This window comes from Schistocerca gregaria, chromosome 7 (genome assembly GCF_023897955.1).
Source record: "Schistocerca gregaria isolate iqSchGreg1 chromosome 7, iqSchGreg1.2, whole genome shotgun sequence".
Classification (NCBI taxonomy): Eukaryota; Metazoa; Arthropoda; class Insecta; order Orthoptera; family Acrididae; genus Schistocerca; species Schistocerca gregaria.
The window spans coordinates 396302014-396319213 of NC_064926.1; the positions used below are offsets into that span (position 1 = coordinate 396302014).

Consider the following 17200-nt stretch of genomic DNA (forward strand, 5'->3'; position numbering starts at 1 on the left):
TCCATTCGCCCTAGTATTCTATCCCTCATAACGTCGTCAATTTGCGTTCTTTGAGCCATTTTGAAAACACAGTCACCGTTAGCACGTCTGTACAATTACTCGCTGCACCGTGCTCTTGACATGCATCATCACACCTCTGCGTATGTGGACTGCTGCCAGCGCCACCGTGCGACGACCGCAGGTCAAATGCTCCGCACGGTCATACCCCGAGGCGATTTAAACCCGCAAACCGCTCACCAGAGCGTTGTTTCACCATGTACCAGCATTATCCTTAATCTATGAGCATGAGTGAATATTGCCTAGACAAATAACTCCCGAAATTACGTTACTCCACTTCAGTTAGTTTTTGATGTTGTGATTTTTTTTTTTTCCTGTCAGTGTATTTCGACGAATCTACGCTGTTCAGCTTTTGAGAAGCACGCATGTTGTTTCAGCTTTCCTACACAGGTACGGCTTCGACGGCTTCGACGTGGACTGGGAGTACCCGGGCAATGCGCCGCGCGGTGGTGTGCCAGAGGACAAAGACGACTTCCTGTGCTTCATGCAGGAGCTGCGGGTCGCCTTCGACGCGGAGGGTCTGGGCTGGGAGCTGACCATGGCGGTGCCACTCACAGAGGACAAACTCCGCGACGGCTTCCACGTGCCGCAGCTCTGCAGGTTCTCTCTCCTCTGCTATCAGCCTTAGTACCTAGCTGGCCGTCAAAACTGCAGCGCCATGAAGGTGGCACGCAACAAGCGTCAATCTGACATGTGGCGTACTACTTGCTTGGAAATGCAAACGATCAGCATTTCAGCACACCCTTACTAACTAGACACGCGTAACGCCATCGAGCCGGCCGCTGTGGCCGAGCGGTTCTAGGCCCTTCAGTCCGGAACTGCGCTGCTGCTATGGTCTCAGGTTCGAATCCTGCCTCGGACATGGGTGTGTGTGATGTCCTTAGGTAAGTTAGGTTTAAGCAGTTCTAAGTTCTAGGGGACTGATGACCTCAGATGTTAAGTCCCATAGTGCTTAGAGCCATTTGAACCATTTTGAACGCCATCGGCACTGCCTATGAACGGCAAGATTACGCAGCTCTTTTCTCATTCAGCAGTAGCATTTTAGTATCAGACGATTTGGTTGTGCTTCCTGTAAAATGAAATGTCTGCCATCGTATGTCACAAGCCGACAGAGGCAGTTAGGTTCTTGCGATTCTCGTGCGAGTATACACTGACAAGGGAACCTCCCCATTGCACCCCCCCCCCCCCCTCTGATTTAGTTATAAGTTGGCACAGTGGATAGGCCTTGAAAAACTGAACACAGATCAAGCGAGAAAACGGGAAGAATTTGTGTGGAACTATGAAAAAAATAAGCAAAATATACAAACTGAGTAGTCCATACGCAAAATAAGCAACATTAAGGATGGTGTGTGCTCAGGAGTGCCGTGGTCACATGTTTAGCGTGAGCAGCTGTGGAACGAGAGGTCCTTGGTTCAAGTCTTCCCTCGTGTAAAAAGTTTAATATTTTTTATTATCAGACAATTATCAAAGTTCAGGCACTCAAACATAATCAACTTCGCTCTCCAAAATTCCGTGACATGTTTAGATTTGCTTGGACATGCAGGATTTGACGGTCTACACACGGAAAAATTTGAAAACTTTAAAATCGTACGTTTTGACAGAGCACAGGGAAAACTGCGCGACTGTGAAACTGTTGCATTCATTTGTTGCAGTTTATGTGACAAACTCTTACGTCTTCGTCACTTTTTTTGGGAGTGATTATCATATCCACAAGAAAACCTAAATCGGGCAAGGTAGAAGAATCTTTTTACCCATTCGCCAAGTGTTCTAGTTAGGTGGGTCGACAACATACTCCTGTCATGTGACGCACATGCCATCACCAGTGTCGTATAGAATATATCAGACATGTTTTCCTGTGGAGGAATCAGTTGACCTATGACGTTGCGATCAAATGTTTTCGGTTCCCATTGGAGAGCCACGTCCTCTCGTCTGTAATGGCACAGTTTTGCGGTGCGGTCGCAAAACACATACACTACACTTATTACAGTGAACAGAGACGTCAATGAACAAACGGACAAATTATAACTTTGCGAAAATAAAGAAAGTAAACTTTTCACTCGAGGGAAGACTTGAACCAAGGTCCTATCTTTCCGCAGCTGCTCACGCTAACCACGGCGCTCCTGAGTTCATATTATCCTTGATGTTACCTATCTTGCTCATGGACTATTCAGTTTGTATATTTTGCTTATTTTTTCATAGTTCCACACACCTCCTTCCTGTTTTCTCGATTGATCTGTGTTCAGTTTTTCAAGGCCTATCCACTGTGCCAACTTATAACTAAATCTGAGGGGGGTGCGATGGGGAGGTTCCCTTGTGAGATGACAGGAGTCATGGGACAGCGATATGCACAAATACAGATGGGAGCAGAATCGCGCACACAAGGTACAAAAGGGCAGTGCATTGATGGAGCTGTCATTTGTACTCGGCTGATTCCTGTGAAAAGGTTTTCGATGTGATTATGGCTGCACGACGGGAATCAACAGACTTTCAACGCGGAATGGTAGTGAGAGCTAGACGCATGGGGCATTCCGTCCTGAATGGAAGCGCAGCAAGTCTTCCGAGACGTCGGCAATTTAGTTGCTTTAGTGTTTTATAATGCATGGCCTAATAATGATTTTATTCAAAACAAAATGGCCATATTTGCACGACTTACTGGTATTGCAGTTTTAATGGCCAGTATACGTTTTACGGATTGTAGCCATATATGGAAGTGAAACTTGGACGATAAATAGTTTGGACAAGAAGATAATAGAAGCTTTCGAAATGTAGTGCTACAGAAGAATGCTGAAGATTAGATGGGTAGATCACATAACTAATGAGGAGGTATTGAACAGAATTGGAGAGAAGAGAAATTTGGGGAACAACTTGACTAGAAGAAAGAATCGCTTGGTAGGACATATTCTGAGGCATCAATTTAGTACTGGAGGGCAGCGTGGAGGGCAAAAATCGTAGAGGGAGACCAAGACATGAATACACTAAGCAGATTCAGAAGGATGTAGGTTGCAGTAGGTACTGGGAGATGAAGAAGCTTGCACAGGATAGAGTAGCATGGAGAACTGCGTCAAACCACTCTCAGGAGTGAAGACCACAACAACAAAAATACGTTTTACGCACAAACAAAATAAATTATCTTTTATTGGAATACCTCGTTACGAACAGTCATAGTGCAGTAAAAGCACTCTGAGGGAGTGCTTCGTTTCACTGATCCATCACACATGGTATATCGTGATTTTCATTGGACAACTGATAGGTCGGAAGGAACAGATCGCCGACGTCAGGCAGTTAGCTTGGACCTCGGTCAACATAACCTCATTCAAACATTAGTCGATTTGTGTCTGCATCATAAAGTTGTTCTAGATTGAAACTGCCAGTTTACGAGCCTTATTCTCGTCATTTGCTCAAGGTGTTACTGTTTTGTTTCAGTATGAAGAAAACAGTGGCTGAGTCTCATCGAATGCTCTCAAGTACGTATGGTAAGGACGCTATTAGTGAAAGAACGTGTCGTGAGTGGTTCAACGCTACACGAACGTTGATTTTAACGTCGTAGACCGGAATAGTGGTGGAAGATAGAATGTTTTCGAAGATGCAGAATTGGAGACATTGCTGAGTGAAGACTCGCGTCAAACTCAAGAATAATTGGCACGATTAGTGGGAGTGACACAAAAAGCCATTTCAAAACGTGTAAAGGGTGTGGGCATGATTCAGAAAGAAGGAACTTTGGTCCCGTGTGAGCTGAAACCAACAGACGTTGAACGGCGTTTGTGTGTTTGTGAGCCCGCATCTCGTGGTCGTGCGGTAGCGTTCTCGCTTCCCACGCCCGGGTTTCCAGGTTCGATTCGCGGCGGGGTCAGGGATTTTCTCTGCCTCGTGATGGCTGGGTGTTATGTGCTGTCCTTAGGTTAGTTTAGTTTAAGTAGTTCTAAGTTCTAGAGGACTGATGACCATCGATGTTAAGTCCCGTAGTGCTCAGAGCCATTTGAACCATTTTTTGTGTTTGTGAACAGTTGCTCCAGAGTCAAAAACGGAAGGAATTTCTGCATCGCATTGTAACCTGGGACGAAAAATGGGTTCATTACGATAACCCCAAACGCAAAAAATCATGGGGATAACCCGGCCATGCTTCCACGTTGACAGCCAAACCGAATATATTCACGGCTCCAAGATCATGCTCTGCATTTGGTGGGACCAGCCCGGAGTCGTGTACTGTGAGGTATTAAAACAAAGTGAAACAATCACAGGTGCTCGTTATTGAATGCAATTAATGCGTTTGAGTATTAAAAGACAAACGGCCGCAATACAGCGAGAGACACGATAAAGTGATTTTGGAGCACAACTCTCGACCCCACGTTGCAAAAGAGGTCAAAACGTATTTGGAAACTTTAAAATAGGAAGTCCTGCCCCACCCGCCGTATTCTCCAGATATTGGTCCCTCTATCACCTGTTTAGATCAATGGTGCAAGGTCTCGCTGACCAACACTTCCGATCTCGTGAAGAGGTCACAAATTGGATCGATTCGTGGATCGCTTCAAAAGATGAACAATTTTTTCGACGCGGGATTCGTACTCTGACCGTAAGATGGGAGAAAGTAGTGGCCAGCGATGGAAAATACTTTGAATCATACATGTGTAGCCAATTTGTGTCATTAAAGCCTCAAATGTTGGCGAGAGAACGGCGGGAGCAAAGTTGTACACCTTGTATTTTACAGGAAAGATTTGTTTTTAGTTCTAAATGTCATCTAATAGCCTTCATGTATCAAATCCATTTCAATCGAATAATTGTAAATCGTGATTCCAAACCAAAGCAATTGGTATTCTGCACTGTCATTAAGCCCACTGGGCTAAACACGAGGGGCCTTCAATAAGTAATGCAATACATATTTTCCCCCATCAGTTTCCGCTGCAAAATGCGGAATTTGTTGTGGGATATAGTGGAATATCCCAGCTTCAGCCCATATAGTCTCATTAAGTTCAGATGGAGGGCGGCGCTTATGTAGCCTTCCAAATGGCCTGTGTAAATGAGGTGCGTTTCAAGCAGAACTGTTATTGAATTTCTTCTGTCGACAAACAAGAGCATCGCAGATATTCGTAGACACTTTGAGACTGTCTACGAAGACCTGGCACTGAATAAAAACACGGTGAGTTGTTGGGCGAGGCGCGTGACACCATCGCGAATAGGTCGCGCAAACCCGTCCGATCTTCTGCATGCCAGCCGGTCGCACACAGCTGCGATTTCTGCAGTGTTGGAACGTGCGGACACTCTCCTTCGAGGTGACTGTTGAATCACAATCAAACATCTTGCTGCATAACTGGGCGTCTGTTGGTTCTGCTGATACACTCGTCCACCAGTTGAACTCCTCGCTGCCTAACATAAGACCATTAAGAGCAAGCAAGGATCATCTGTGCGGAATTGCTTGCGCGTTATGACATTCATCGTGACAATTATTTTCGAACATCGTCCCAGGTGATGAAACATGGGTTCCTGACTTCGAAGCGGAAAAAAACGGCACTCCATGCAGTAGCGCCCCATCACCTCTCCTCCGAAGAAAAATTTCAAAGCCGCACCCTCAGTTGGTAAAGTTATGGCGACGGTCTTCTGGGACTCTGAAGGAGTTATTCTGTTTGGTGTCTTCCCTCATGGTGCAACGATCAAGTCTTAAGTGAATTGTGTTAACCTCAGGAAACTGAAACCTCGTTGGACTGTTCTTCCTCATCCACCCTACAGCCCTGATGTTGCACCTTCCAACTTCCATCTGTTTAGCCCCATTACTGTTTCACTCCACGGGAGGCAGTATGTGGACGATGGGGAGGTTACTGAAGCAGCGGAACGTTAGTTCCGAAGTCGACTAGTAGTGTGGTACCATGCGGGAATACATGCTTTCCCAGTAACGTGGTGTAAGGGCGTCACATTGAATGAAGTTTATGTAGAAAAATATGGTTTTTTAGCCAAAACAGTGGGTGATAACATGGTGTACAGCAATCCTGAATAAAAACAACCTGCTTTAAGAAAAAAAAAAACGTGATGCATTACTTATCGGACGCCTCTCATATCAGTTGTTCCTTCAAAGAGTGCACTTATCGTTTTGGAACACAGTGCATCAGGATCGGACACAGCCAGCAAAACTGCTAGCATCGGCCCATCTCGGTTTTGCTTGTCATTCTCGGAAATAGTCGGTACATCGCGACATTTCACCAGAATTGCGGTCGGTACGACATTTTTCAGGCTGGTAGAATGGTGGTGTCAGCACTGTTTACCGTTCGTTATTTATGATAGAATGAAAGTTCAAAGGTCCAGTGGCTGTTCGCATGAAAAGAGGCAGTCAAGTGATCTATCGTCACATTATCTGCCATGCAGTCTCGGAACAGACTGCACCGCTATCTCAACCAGTTGCCTACCGAAGATTGTAGTGTAGATATAGAGTTGCCTACCTCCCAAATGGCTATTGCTCGTAGTGGTACATGATGCTGCACCTCTTAAATGTGTCTAAAAATGCAGAAACTGAACAGATGCGTGGTGTGTGCGGCCCCACGAGTACGCAGGGCGGCGAGTGTACTGAACGCTCAGTGAGGAATTTGACCAGCGAGTGTGAACGGTCCAGTTCAGAGTGGAGGGGTGTTGTGAGATTTTGAGAGCATTCATTCAGGTTACCGTGAACATGAACTAGAATGCCTATTTCAAGATTTCAGTGACCTAGTGTTGCCCTTTCTCGCAGATATTTATCGAGCGAGGTGGCGCAGTGGTTAGCATACTGGACTCGCATTCGGGAGGATAACGTGTCTAACCCGCGACCGGCATCCTGGTTTAGGTTTTCCGTGATTTCCCTAAATCGCTTTAGGCAAGTACTGGGTTGGTTCCTATAAAAGAGCACGGCCGACTTCCTTCCCCGTCCTTCCCTAATCCTATGGGACCAATGACCTCGCTGTTTCGTCCCCTCCCCCGAATCAACCAAATAATCCACTACATCTTTACGATGAGTATGCTGTGAACACTCCCGTCCTCGAACACGGTAACAGACGTTTTCATAGCGCTGCCCAGACACGCTGGGTAGACTCACTCAGTCACCCAAATCAAACATCTACTGGCTCTCTAAATCAGCCGGTCTTTATCCTACAGAAGGTGTCAGATTATTTGGATTCATAGGACAAATGTTCGATCGACATCCCTGCGATTTTGTAGCTATACGAGATATAATCACCAATGATTGGCTTCAGATGGATATTACATACATGAAGAAATTTGTGGAAACTGCTTCTTCCCAAACTAAGAACGTAAGCAAGGCTGATAACGGTGTTTCATGGCATTAATTCGATGCTTCTTGGGGGTGACTAATTATTTGCTGTTTTGGTTCATTTCCTCATCAGTGTAGATTGGTCGGACCTAAGGGAGTTGGGACCCTAGTATTATCAGATACCTTGTATCCAGGCGTTATAAATTCGCAACCCACTCAAGCAATTCCCTGGGTATTGCCTTTCTCTACCTGTGGTTATTAATCAAGTTAGGATTTTTAGCTGCAAATTTCAGATGAAAAAAAGGAGGGAAGAGATACTAAAATAAGGTAAAAAAAGGACAAAAGGTGCTGAGTTACTCCATCAGTTCAACAAATTCTCTTTCTCCTATTCTGGTTTATTGAGCTATAAACTAGTACATCAGATCATCTCTCATTAGAACAAGGAATAAAACACGAAGCTGTTGTACTTCAAGACATTAAGCATCTCTACATTTTAAAGCGAAATCTGATTCTGTTAGGAAATAGAATGTCTTCGAAGATGCTAAAGGTACTTTAGGCACACACACACACACACACACACACACACACACACACACACACACACACACACACACACAAGCTAGTGGGGCGAGGATTTGTATTCACTCGGAATGGCAACTCCACAGATGAGGCAATTCCCTCATTACCAGGATTTTTCTGAGGCCTAGACGCAAGTTCGTCTTCGGTAAAACCATCTAACTGCCCCCTCATGGAAGCAAAAATTTTCCATCGTTTTTGCTTTTCAAGACCTCCAAATAGTTTAATAGCAGCACTCAGTTACTTGTAACTATGAATGCAAAATAGTGCTATCTGCAATTAAATATTTGTTTCAACAGCAGATGTTTCTGTGGCATTCAGATTACACCTGCATCGTCTGGATCCAAAGGAAGCACAATCTTTTTAATCTTGCCAAAATTCTCACACAGCGTTGCATCACACTCAGTCCCAGCTCCCCAGCGAGTAATGACCGTGAAAACTGCAACGAGCAAACCAGTGATATGCCCGTAACCAACAACATGACTCGGAGCTTTCAGTAGAGTATTCTTCAGGGTAGGGATGAATTGTTCTGCGATGTCGTGCTGGATTTACAAACCCTGTGAAGGGCATGGACCAATCACGCCCATGCTTCAGTTTAGTAAATGAAGGTTTCAGTTGATTAAGAGCTGAAACCATGTACACAGTCTGATCTGTAACCACCAGACGAACTTTTATAGGTTCGATACCAACAGCCCACAGTTTTTGACGGAAGTTCGAGACTGGCTGTATTACTGTACTGGCAGCTCGTACATTTTTAACAACACGGGCTTAATTTTGTCCCCAGCCAAGGGGAAATCTAAAATTTTCAAAACCTGTAGTTTCATTGAGTCTATGGTTTCATCCAGACTGATTCTCGCATCGCAGTCAGACACTTTCTCCTTGACTCTTTCCATGGTTTTTTGGTAAACGGGCTTCATTAAGTTTTTTTCTTACGGAACTCTCACCAAGCTTTGACATTTTTGAAGAAATCCCTTCAAGGCTGGTTGGTTTCTCTTATTGAGTGGTAGTTCTCCTTGTGTAAGAGCTGCATACAAATCAATGTTGAATTCCTTCAAATTTTGGATATTTGAAGAGCGTTATTTAGATGCATTTCGTAATAAAGGTTCCTGTGATTTGTTTGTTTGTTTGAAGAGTCTCGTTCTTTCGATGTTCAGAGCAGGATGCGATCTCGCTGGTGCTTTTGATGTAACAAAATTCCTGAATCGCAAATAGTTCACCGCATAATAGTTCCATCTGTTTCTATGGAATCTTATTTGAGTTCCTGAGCCATAAAAAAAATCGAGAACTGAGAAAATGGAAAAACCTAGTAATACACCCACTTAGTAACAGATATCCATTGACGAACCGCATGCATCTGATTCTGGTGAAGTTAGAAGGATGGAATGAAGTGCACTCATCGTCATTTGCAGTGTTTCGGGCTATTAACATTGACGTAAATATAGTTATTCTCCATTGTTGCTGGTGTACTTTTACTGAAATAGGGAGGCTTACTTTTCGCACTTCACTGCAAGCTGAGGAGGCGTTAATTGGAAGTTAAACATTTTATACTGGTTTGAAGTCACTTACAAGTATGTCTAAATTCGCAAGTCATTTCTCTCATAAATAATAAAATGCGTTCAAGAAGATTACTGAATAGTTACGGTAAAACAAAATTGGGAAAATAAAGGGATTGTGGTTTTGGTTGGTGGAGAAAAGGGAGAAAAGTCCCAAAAAAGCGAAAAGGGGCAACTAGAGGCAAAATTTATAGTGTGATGCATTTCCGAAGAGCTTTCATTTACTCTAAGAAGAAGGGGCGCACCTAAAAATTCTATCCCTATCCTGGTTATTATGTTTCTTTAATACAGAAATGGGGCTGGAGGAATTCGAGAAATATTCAGTTAGATTGTGCTGTAAAGTTACACTCGTCAAAATACAAGCATCTTGTCTCTTCCTTTATAGCATTGTGGACGCAGTCCACGTCATGGCCTACGACTTACGTGGGGAGTGGGACCACTTTGCTGACGTCCACAGCCCTCTTTATCGGAGGCCCCACGACACGGGAGCTTACGCCAAAATAAACACGGTAAGCGAATACTTCTTGGTCACTTTCATTCTTGCTTTCATTCTTCGCTCTTGTGAAGCCCTGAGTGTACTGGATGTATGGATAACTTGCAGCACGACGGCTTACTTCTGTGGGAGCAACTGGGCTGCCCTGCAGACAAGCTCGTCGTGGGGGTGCCATTCTACGGCCACGCCTACAAACTGTGTGCCAACGTCACCGACTACTCTCCCGGTGCTTGCACCGTTCCGTGCACCAGGAATGACGTCTGCGGAATGAGCTATTACCAGGTAATTTTCACTACCTTCCACATTTCACTCTACGTCACGTTACAGTGTTACCAGAACTGATTAGGAACTAGCGACGACCCTCGTGAGACGCAAGCATCGGGCTCAGTGCTACCCTCCGTGGCCCACGGGCTGTTTCGCTGCAGACAGCCCAAATTAATCCTACAAACAGTTTTTCGCGGTCATTGTACATGGTGGACTAATAAAACTGGCCGAGAAAGTATTTTCAGTAAGACTGACGCGAGACTGACCTTTGTTAATGAACATGACAGAAGATAAAAATGACCTCTGTTGACGTCGATGAGGCACTGTGCTCGTTTCATCAAACTGAGATGCGCCTGAGAAATAGCAGCAATAGTAAAATGGTTCAAATGGCTCAGAGCACTATGGGACTTAACTTCGGAGGTCATCAGTCACCTAGAACTTGGAACTACTTACACCTAACTAACCTAAGGACAACACACGCATCCATGCCCGAGGAAGGATTTGAACCTGCGACCGTAGCGGTCGCGCAGTTCCAGACTGTAGCGCCTAGAACCACTCGGCCACTCAGGCCGGCCAGCAATAACATTTTCAGTATTCTGTTGTCTGTTGTTGTTCTTCCAGTGTGTGAGTGTCATTTGAGTACTGCTGACCCTTCAATTTGCGTCCCACAGGTAAAAATCACAAAAGGGGGTGGCAGCGGGAGGGGGGGGGGGGGATAGCCAGCGATCGAGGTGGCCAGGAGATTGAACATTGCACTGAAAAATTATCGCTGAGAAATCGGGTTTCGGTTATATCGTTTTTTTCAACGCCAGTTTAGCCTGAGTGTTAAAATCGCTCAAAATAGCCGGTATCTGATATAACTGATTTTCGGTTTTTTATTTCAATTATTTCCTACAATAAACGTAGAAATCGAACAAAGATTAAAATTTTTGATTCTTTCAGTTACAAGATGCGTAGGCAAATAAAAGAAGACCATTTGCTGATTTTCTCGAAAAGTGAGAGGGGTTAAATACCACAAAAAATCACCAGTATTCTCCTATTGATTGTAATGTTTTGGAACTCTACTCAAAAATCATGTTGCAGTCGAAGATCATACCACCGTTTGGCATTACAGTCAGCGTTAAAAGGTGAAAACTACGGTTGAAAACCTGTATTTTTCATTCATGATTCAATGTAGGCTTTCACGGTCGGTATTGTCTTCACTTAAAACTTCCGGGCTGATAGGCCGTGATCGACGTGTAAATTACATATACTGCCTACATAATCAGCGCTTCCTCGAGTTCTCTTTGCAGTTCGCCGCTTTACCTCCTGGATGTATCCCGCAGACGGAGACGAAACGTCAGGGGAGAGTTTTACACACCGACCACGGCCTATAAGCCCAGAACTTTTAAGTGAAGAGCGTATTTTCGTGCGACTTTCTCCGCTTTCAACGGCTTCAAGTAAATACAGGCATTCTACGTAGTTATAGGCATTAGATCAGCTACTTCCTATTTTTATTGCAAACCATGAATGAAATGTTAAGCTTTAAGTGTTCTCCTTATCAGATGTCGCAATTTAGTTGTTGCTCGTCCCGTTCTTAATCTTTTAAAGGAAATGAAGCATTGAACTTCATTGGCACCTCACTTTGTAAAATACTTGCAGACTCAGCGGTACAGCTAACGCCCAACGTCGACACCGTGAAACTACCATATAGACCAGATCGGGAAAGTCTGGCGCACTGCATGTACATTCGTACGATCCAATAGGCCATGCCACATGGCAACTGGTCCAGTGCTATACCAACTCTTATGCCGTATGTTTGTAGTTTGTTTCTGTCGCCATTATTTACCACAATAACGCAATATTTCAAGGCTATGGAAATTTTAGGAATAAAAATTACTTTTTTAAATTATTTACTAAAAATCTGAAAATTTTAACACTGGTGCTCTGGCTATTGATATTTCCGTTTATTTACCTCGTTATTAGTAAAAAAAATTAAAAAACGCCTGTTACAGCCGAGACCAAACAAATACCCGTTATTCAGAACTAAAATACCGGTATCCGTTTTCATCTGTCGGTTCTTCTCATCCCTAGATTGCAGTGCCTCTTCTGATTGTCCTCCCCTCACCGAACACCTCTTGCACGTGTGACAATATTGTCAAGTCGGTGTGTGCCGTTGCCCCGCCTTGCTGTAAATATCCATACAGTCGCTCATGACTTTTTAGTGGATCCACATAAGGGTTAAACAGGTTTTAGATACACCAGTCAGCATTAACATTTTGGTGAAAGAGTCATGTTACAATATGGACACCACACACTGCGCACCAAACGTCAGTCTTGAGATTATGCAACGGCTCTTCAAAGTACTGATGGGTATTTTATGATGCATAACGGTGCATGTTTTGTGGGACCATATACATTGACAGACTGAACCAGGCCTCATCTGAAGAAATGAAAACCTAAGGATAGCCAAGCGGTTCTAGGTGCTTCAGTCTGGAACCGCGCGACCACTACGGTCGCCTAGGGCATGGATGTGCGTGATGTCCTTATGTTAGTTAGGTTTAAGTAGTTCTAAGTTCTAGGGGACTGTTGTCCTCAGATGTTAAGTTCCATTGTGCTCAGAGACATTTGGATCATTTTGAACCTAAGGATACAAATTCCCCAGTCCACTTCAATCAAAAATTTAAGCACGAAAGTCCGTCTGGACGCTTTAATTCATGCACAACAGTAAATTAGCAACATACAGATCAGAGTCTTTTTTATTACATTTCGACGCGACGATGTTTTAATTTCCAGTTGCACAGATAAACAGGGCTCAGATTTCATCCTTCACTGTAGCTACGTTCTCTAGTGTTCGAAATCTGACAAACAGGTTTCGGGCTCTATCTTTGGCTGACGAAGTCCCTGGGCCAGATGCAGCCCTGTTCCAGAGGAAGCCCCTCACCCTGCAAGGTCTGCTCACTCACAAGGTTTAGTGGCAATTGGGAGCTCCAACATTAAGCGCTTGGGGCTATGGCTGCCAAGGAGGGGAAGGAAACCAGTGTGCACTCTGTGTGCATACTGGGAGGAAGGAGGGGTCATTCCACATGGAAAGGGCGCTTCCAGATGCCATGAAGAGCACAGGGTGCAGCAAACTGTGGACAGTGGCTTGTGTTAGTAGCAACCATTGGTACTGCTGTAGATCTGAAGAGATTCTCTCCAGTTGCGAGTGGCTAGCTGAAGTGTAAGGAATGCCAGTCTTACTTACGAGATGGATTCGAAGCTCACCAATTGCAGCATTATCGACAGAACCAACTGTGGTCCTTTTGTACAGAGCCTAGTGGCGGTTGTGAATAATAGGCTCAGGCAGTTCTGCGCACAGTGTAGGCTACAGATTTTTGACCTGCGCGATTGGGTGGTGTGTTTCTGGGTTCCACTTAATAGGAAGTAGCTGTACGGGCAGCAGGGGGTCTGCGGAAGGGACTGGGCGATTTTTTTAGGTTAGAGGGTCTCGGGAAAGTACAGACAGGGCGTCAGTCTAAATGGGTGCAGGGCAAACATACGAAGGTAGATGTGGCAACAATTAGTATTGAATTTGTAAACTGTCTTAGCTGTGTTGGAAAGAACCAGAGCTCCAAGCGCTAATAGAAGGCACTGAAGCTCAAATTGTTACATGTATGGAAAGCTTGCTAAGACCAGAAGTAACTTCAGCCAAAACTTTTTCAAAGAACCTATGCATGATCAGGAAGGATAGATTAAATGCAGTTGGTGGTGTAGGGAGTGGTTATTGTTGTCGGAAGTACTTTATCTTGTGGCGAATTTGAAGTAGTGTTCCTGTGAGTTAGTATGGGTAGAGGTTATACATGACAAGTGGAATAAATTAATGGGTTCTTTTTATCGATGCCCTCGCTCAAATGATACTCTTGCTGAAAAGTTCAAAGAAAACCAGAGTCTTATTTCAAATAGGTACTCCACTCATACAGTTATAGTCGGTGATGACTTCTATCTGTCCTCGATATGTAGGCCAAAATACAGTTTTGCAGCTGGCGGTAGGCATACAGCGTCGTCCGAAATTGTATTTAACGCTTTCTCAGAAAATTATGTCAAACAATTAGGTAAAAAATGGTTCAAATGGCTCTGAGCACTATGGGACTTAACTTCGGAGGTCATCAGTTCCCTATAACTTAGAACTACTTAAACCTAACTAACCTAAGGACATCACACACATCCATGCCCGAGGCAGGATTCGAACCTGCGACCGTAGCAGTCGCGCGGTTCCAGACTGTAGTGCCTAGAACCGCTAGGCCACACCGGCCGGCCACAATTAGTTAAGGATCTCACTCAAAGTGTAAATGTTGCGAAAGTATACTTAACCTCTTAGCACCAAATAATCGTGAGCAAATAGGGCATCAAGACGAATACATGGATTAGTGACCACAGGGCAGTTCTTGCGAGACTGAGTACCATAACATCCAAACCACCAAAAATAAACGCAAAGTAAATCCATTTCAAAAGCAGATACAAATTCGCTTGACGCCTGTCTAAGAAACAATTCCCACTCCTTCCGATCCAACTATGTAAGCACAGACCAGCTGTGGTTTGAATACAAAGAAATAGTATCAACGGAAATTGAGAGATATATACCACATAAATTAATAAGAGATGGTGCTGATCTCCCTAGGGACGCAAAATGGGTCAGACAACTATTGCAGAAGCATCGAAAAAAACATGCCAAATTCAAAAGAACTCAAAATCCCCAAGTTTGTCGAAGTTTTGCAGAAGCTCGAAATTTAGTGCAAACTTCAATGAAAGACGCTTTTAATGATTTCCACAGCGAAACTCTGTCTCAAAATGTGTCAGAATACCCAAAAAATATTTTGGTCATATGTAAAGTACACCAGCGGCAAGATGCAGTCATTACCTTCACTGTGCGATAAAATAAGAATATTCTATTATTTGCTCCTGTGAACGTGAACGCGTTATGCAAGTCTTGGAGTCACTCACGTCCATCTGGAAAGTATTTACTGAGGTTAACGAAGGCGATGTTGGCCTGATGTACTCGCCGATGCCCTTTAGCTACACTCTCTAATGGATTGTCCTAAATACCAAATTAAGATCAGCCTGAAGGTGCTTAAATAACTTGAAACGCGTAGTTGATAAATAAAAAAACTAAAATTGCAACCAAGACTGTTTTTAACTAATACTATTAAACACTGGTTTGCTGAGTCATGCCACAGATGGATTGGAAGAATTTCTATAATCTGAAAGGTGCACAGTCACACAAATACCCAAGAAAGGAAAAAGGATAAACCGCTGAATTACAGACTCATATCACTAAGGTAGATTTGCAGTAGGATTTGAATATATGCTGTTTTCGAACATTATGAATTACCTCGAAAAAGCTATTCATTGGCGTACAGTCAACACTGATTCACAAAATAGCAATCTTTGCTATCGACAAGGGATGTGAAGTTGATTCCATATTTTTAGATGTCAAGAAGGCTTTCCACACCATTTCTTACAAGCGTCTTGTAGTAAAGTTGCGTGCCTGTGGAGAATCGCCTCAATTGTGTGACTGGACTCGCAATTTCCTCTCAGAAAGATCACAGTTCGTAATAACTGATGGAAACAACAGACATAATATCTGGCGTTCTCCAAGGAAGTGTTATCGGCCCGCTGCTGCTCCTGGTCTAATTTAATGACATAGAAGACAATCCGACCTGCTCTCGTAGATAATTTTCAATTATCCAGTCGTTTACCGTCTTGTAAAGTCATAGGATGATCAAAACTAAAATTGCTCAAGTCACATCAACATGGCACAGAAGAGTGGTTTTCAGTTTTCAACTGATAAGTCGGTGTGTGTTCTTTTTAAACGTTCTCGTTCCATTTTTGACTTGCCTGAGTTGAGGATGAGGGACACCGTTCTGAATTTTAAAGACACGGTGAAGTTTCTGGGCCTCACTTTTGATTCTAAGCTTACGTGGCTGCCACACATTGAGGAACTGAAAAAACGGTCTCTTAAGGCGCTGTATATTTTAAAATGTCTTAGTCACTTCACATGGGGAGCAGACAGGACTTGTCTGCTCCGGTTTTACAGAGCCTTCGTGCGGTCCCGGCTTGATTATGGATGCACGGTGTATGGGTCTGCAAGACCCGCTTATTTGAAGCTGTTGGATGTGGTGCACCATGAGGGGATTCGGCTGGCCACTGGGGCGTTCAGAACGAGCCCTATACCGAGTCTGTGTGCAGAGGCAGGTGAACCGCCACTTCACCTCCGGCGGCGTCTACTAATGGTGCGCCAGGCCTATCAAACATTATCCACACCATACACGCCTGCATACCACACTGTTGCTCAGCCTCCACTGGAAAGGCTTTTTCGCAACTGGCAACGAGCAACAAGGCCCTATGGGATTTGTGCAAAGGACTGCATTTTAGAGATGGGTGTGGCTGGTTTTAATGTTTTATGTCGAGGTTGGAGCAGATACCCACCTTGGCTCCTCCAGAGGCCCAGACTGATTTTAGATTTGGCAAATTTTAAGAAAGATAGTACATCAGATTTTACTTTCAAATCTTTATTTTTTAACATTTTAGATAGGCATCATGATTTTACAGTTGTATACACTGATGGATCCCAACAGGGGGACTCTCTTGGATGCTCAGTAGTGTTCCCCGAACGTGTCATCAGGATTCGCTTTCCCCAGGAATGCACTGTTTTTTCCGCAAAACTTCACGCGATCCTGAAGGCATTGGAGCAGATACGGTGTACTCAGGGCAAAAACTTTATAATTTGCTCTGACTCAATGAGCGCATTACAGTCACTGCAGAATCTGTACCCAGCGGAGAAGTTGGAACAGCTGATTTACGACCGACTGTACATCCTCCAAAGACAGGGCAAGCAAGTGTCCTTTTGCTGGGTGCCAGGGCATGTGGGCATACAGGGAAATGAACAAGCTGATAGAGCTGCCAAGGACGCCTGCAGATTACCGGAAGTGACAAAATGTTCTATTCCCTTGCAAGGTATTGTTTCTGTGCTGCGGCGGAAGTATATACAATTGTGAGAGGAGGAATGGCTGG

The 17200-nt window shown here is 44.1% G+C and overlaps 1 protein-coding gene across 1 annotated transcript in view; it reads left to right on the forward strand.

The window, feature by feature from the left end:
• Positions 1 to 17200, forward strand: part of LOC126281237 (endochitinase-like) — an 85770-nt gene that overhangs the window by 48718 nt on the left and 19852 nt on the right. The window contains exons 5-7 of the mRNA XM_049980009.1: positions 435 to 657; positions 9797 to 9920; positions 10013 to 10186. Coding sequence (XP_049835966.1) covers positions 435 to 657; positions 9797 to 9920; positions 10013 to 10186 — 521 coding nt within the window. The remainder of the gene's footprint in view (positions 1 to 434; positions 658 to 9796; positions 9921 to 10012; positions 10187 to 17200) is intronic.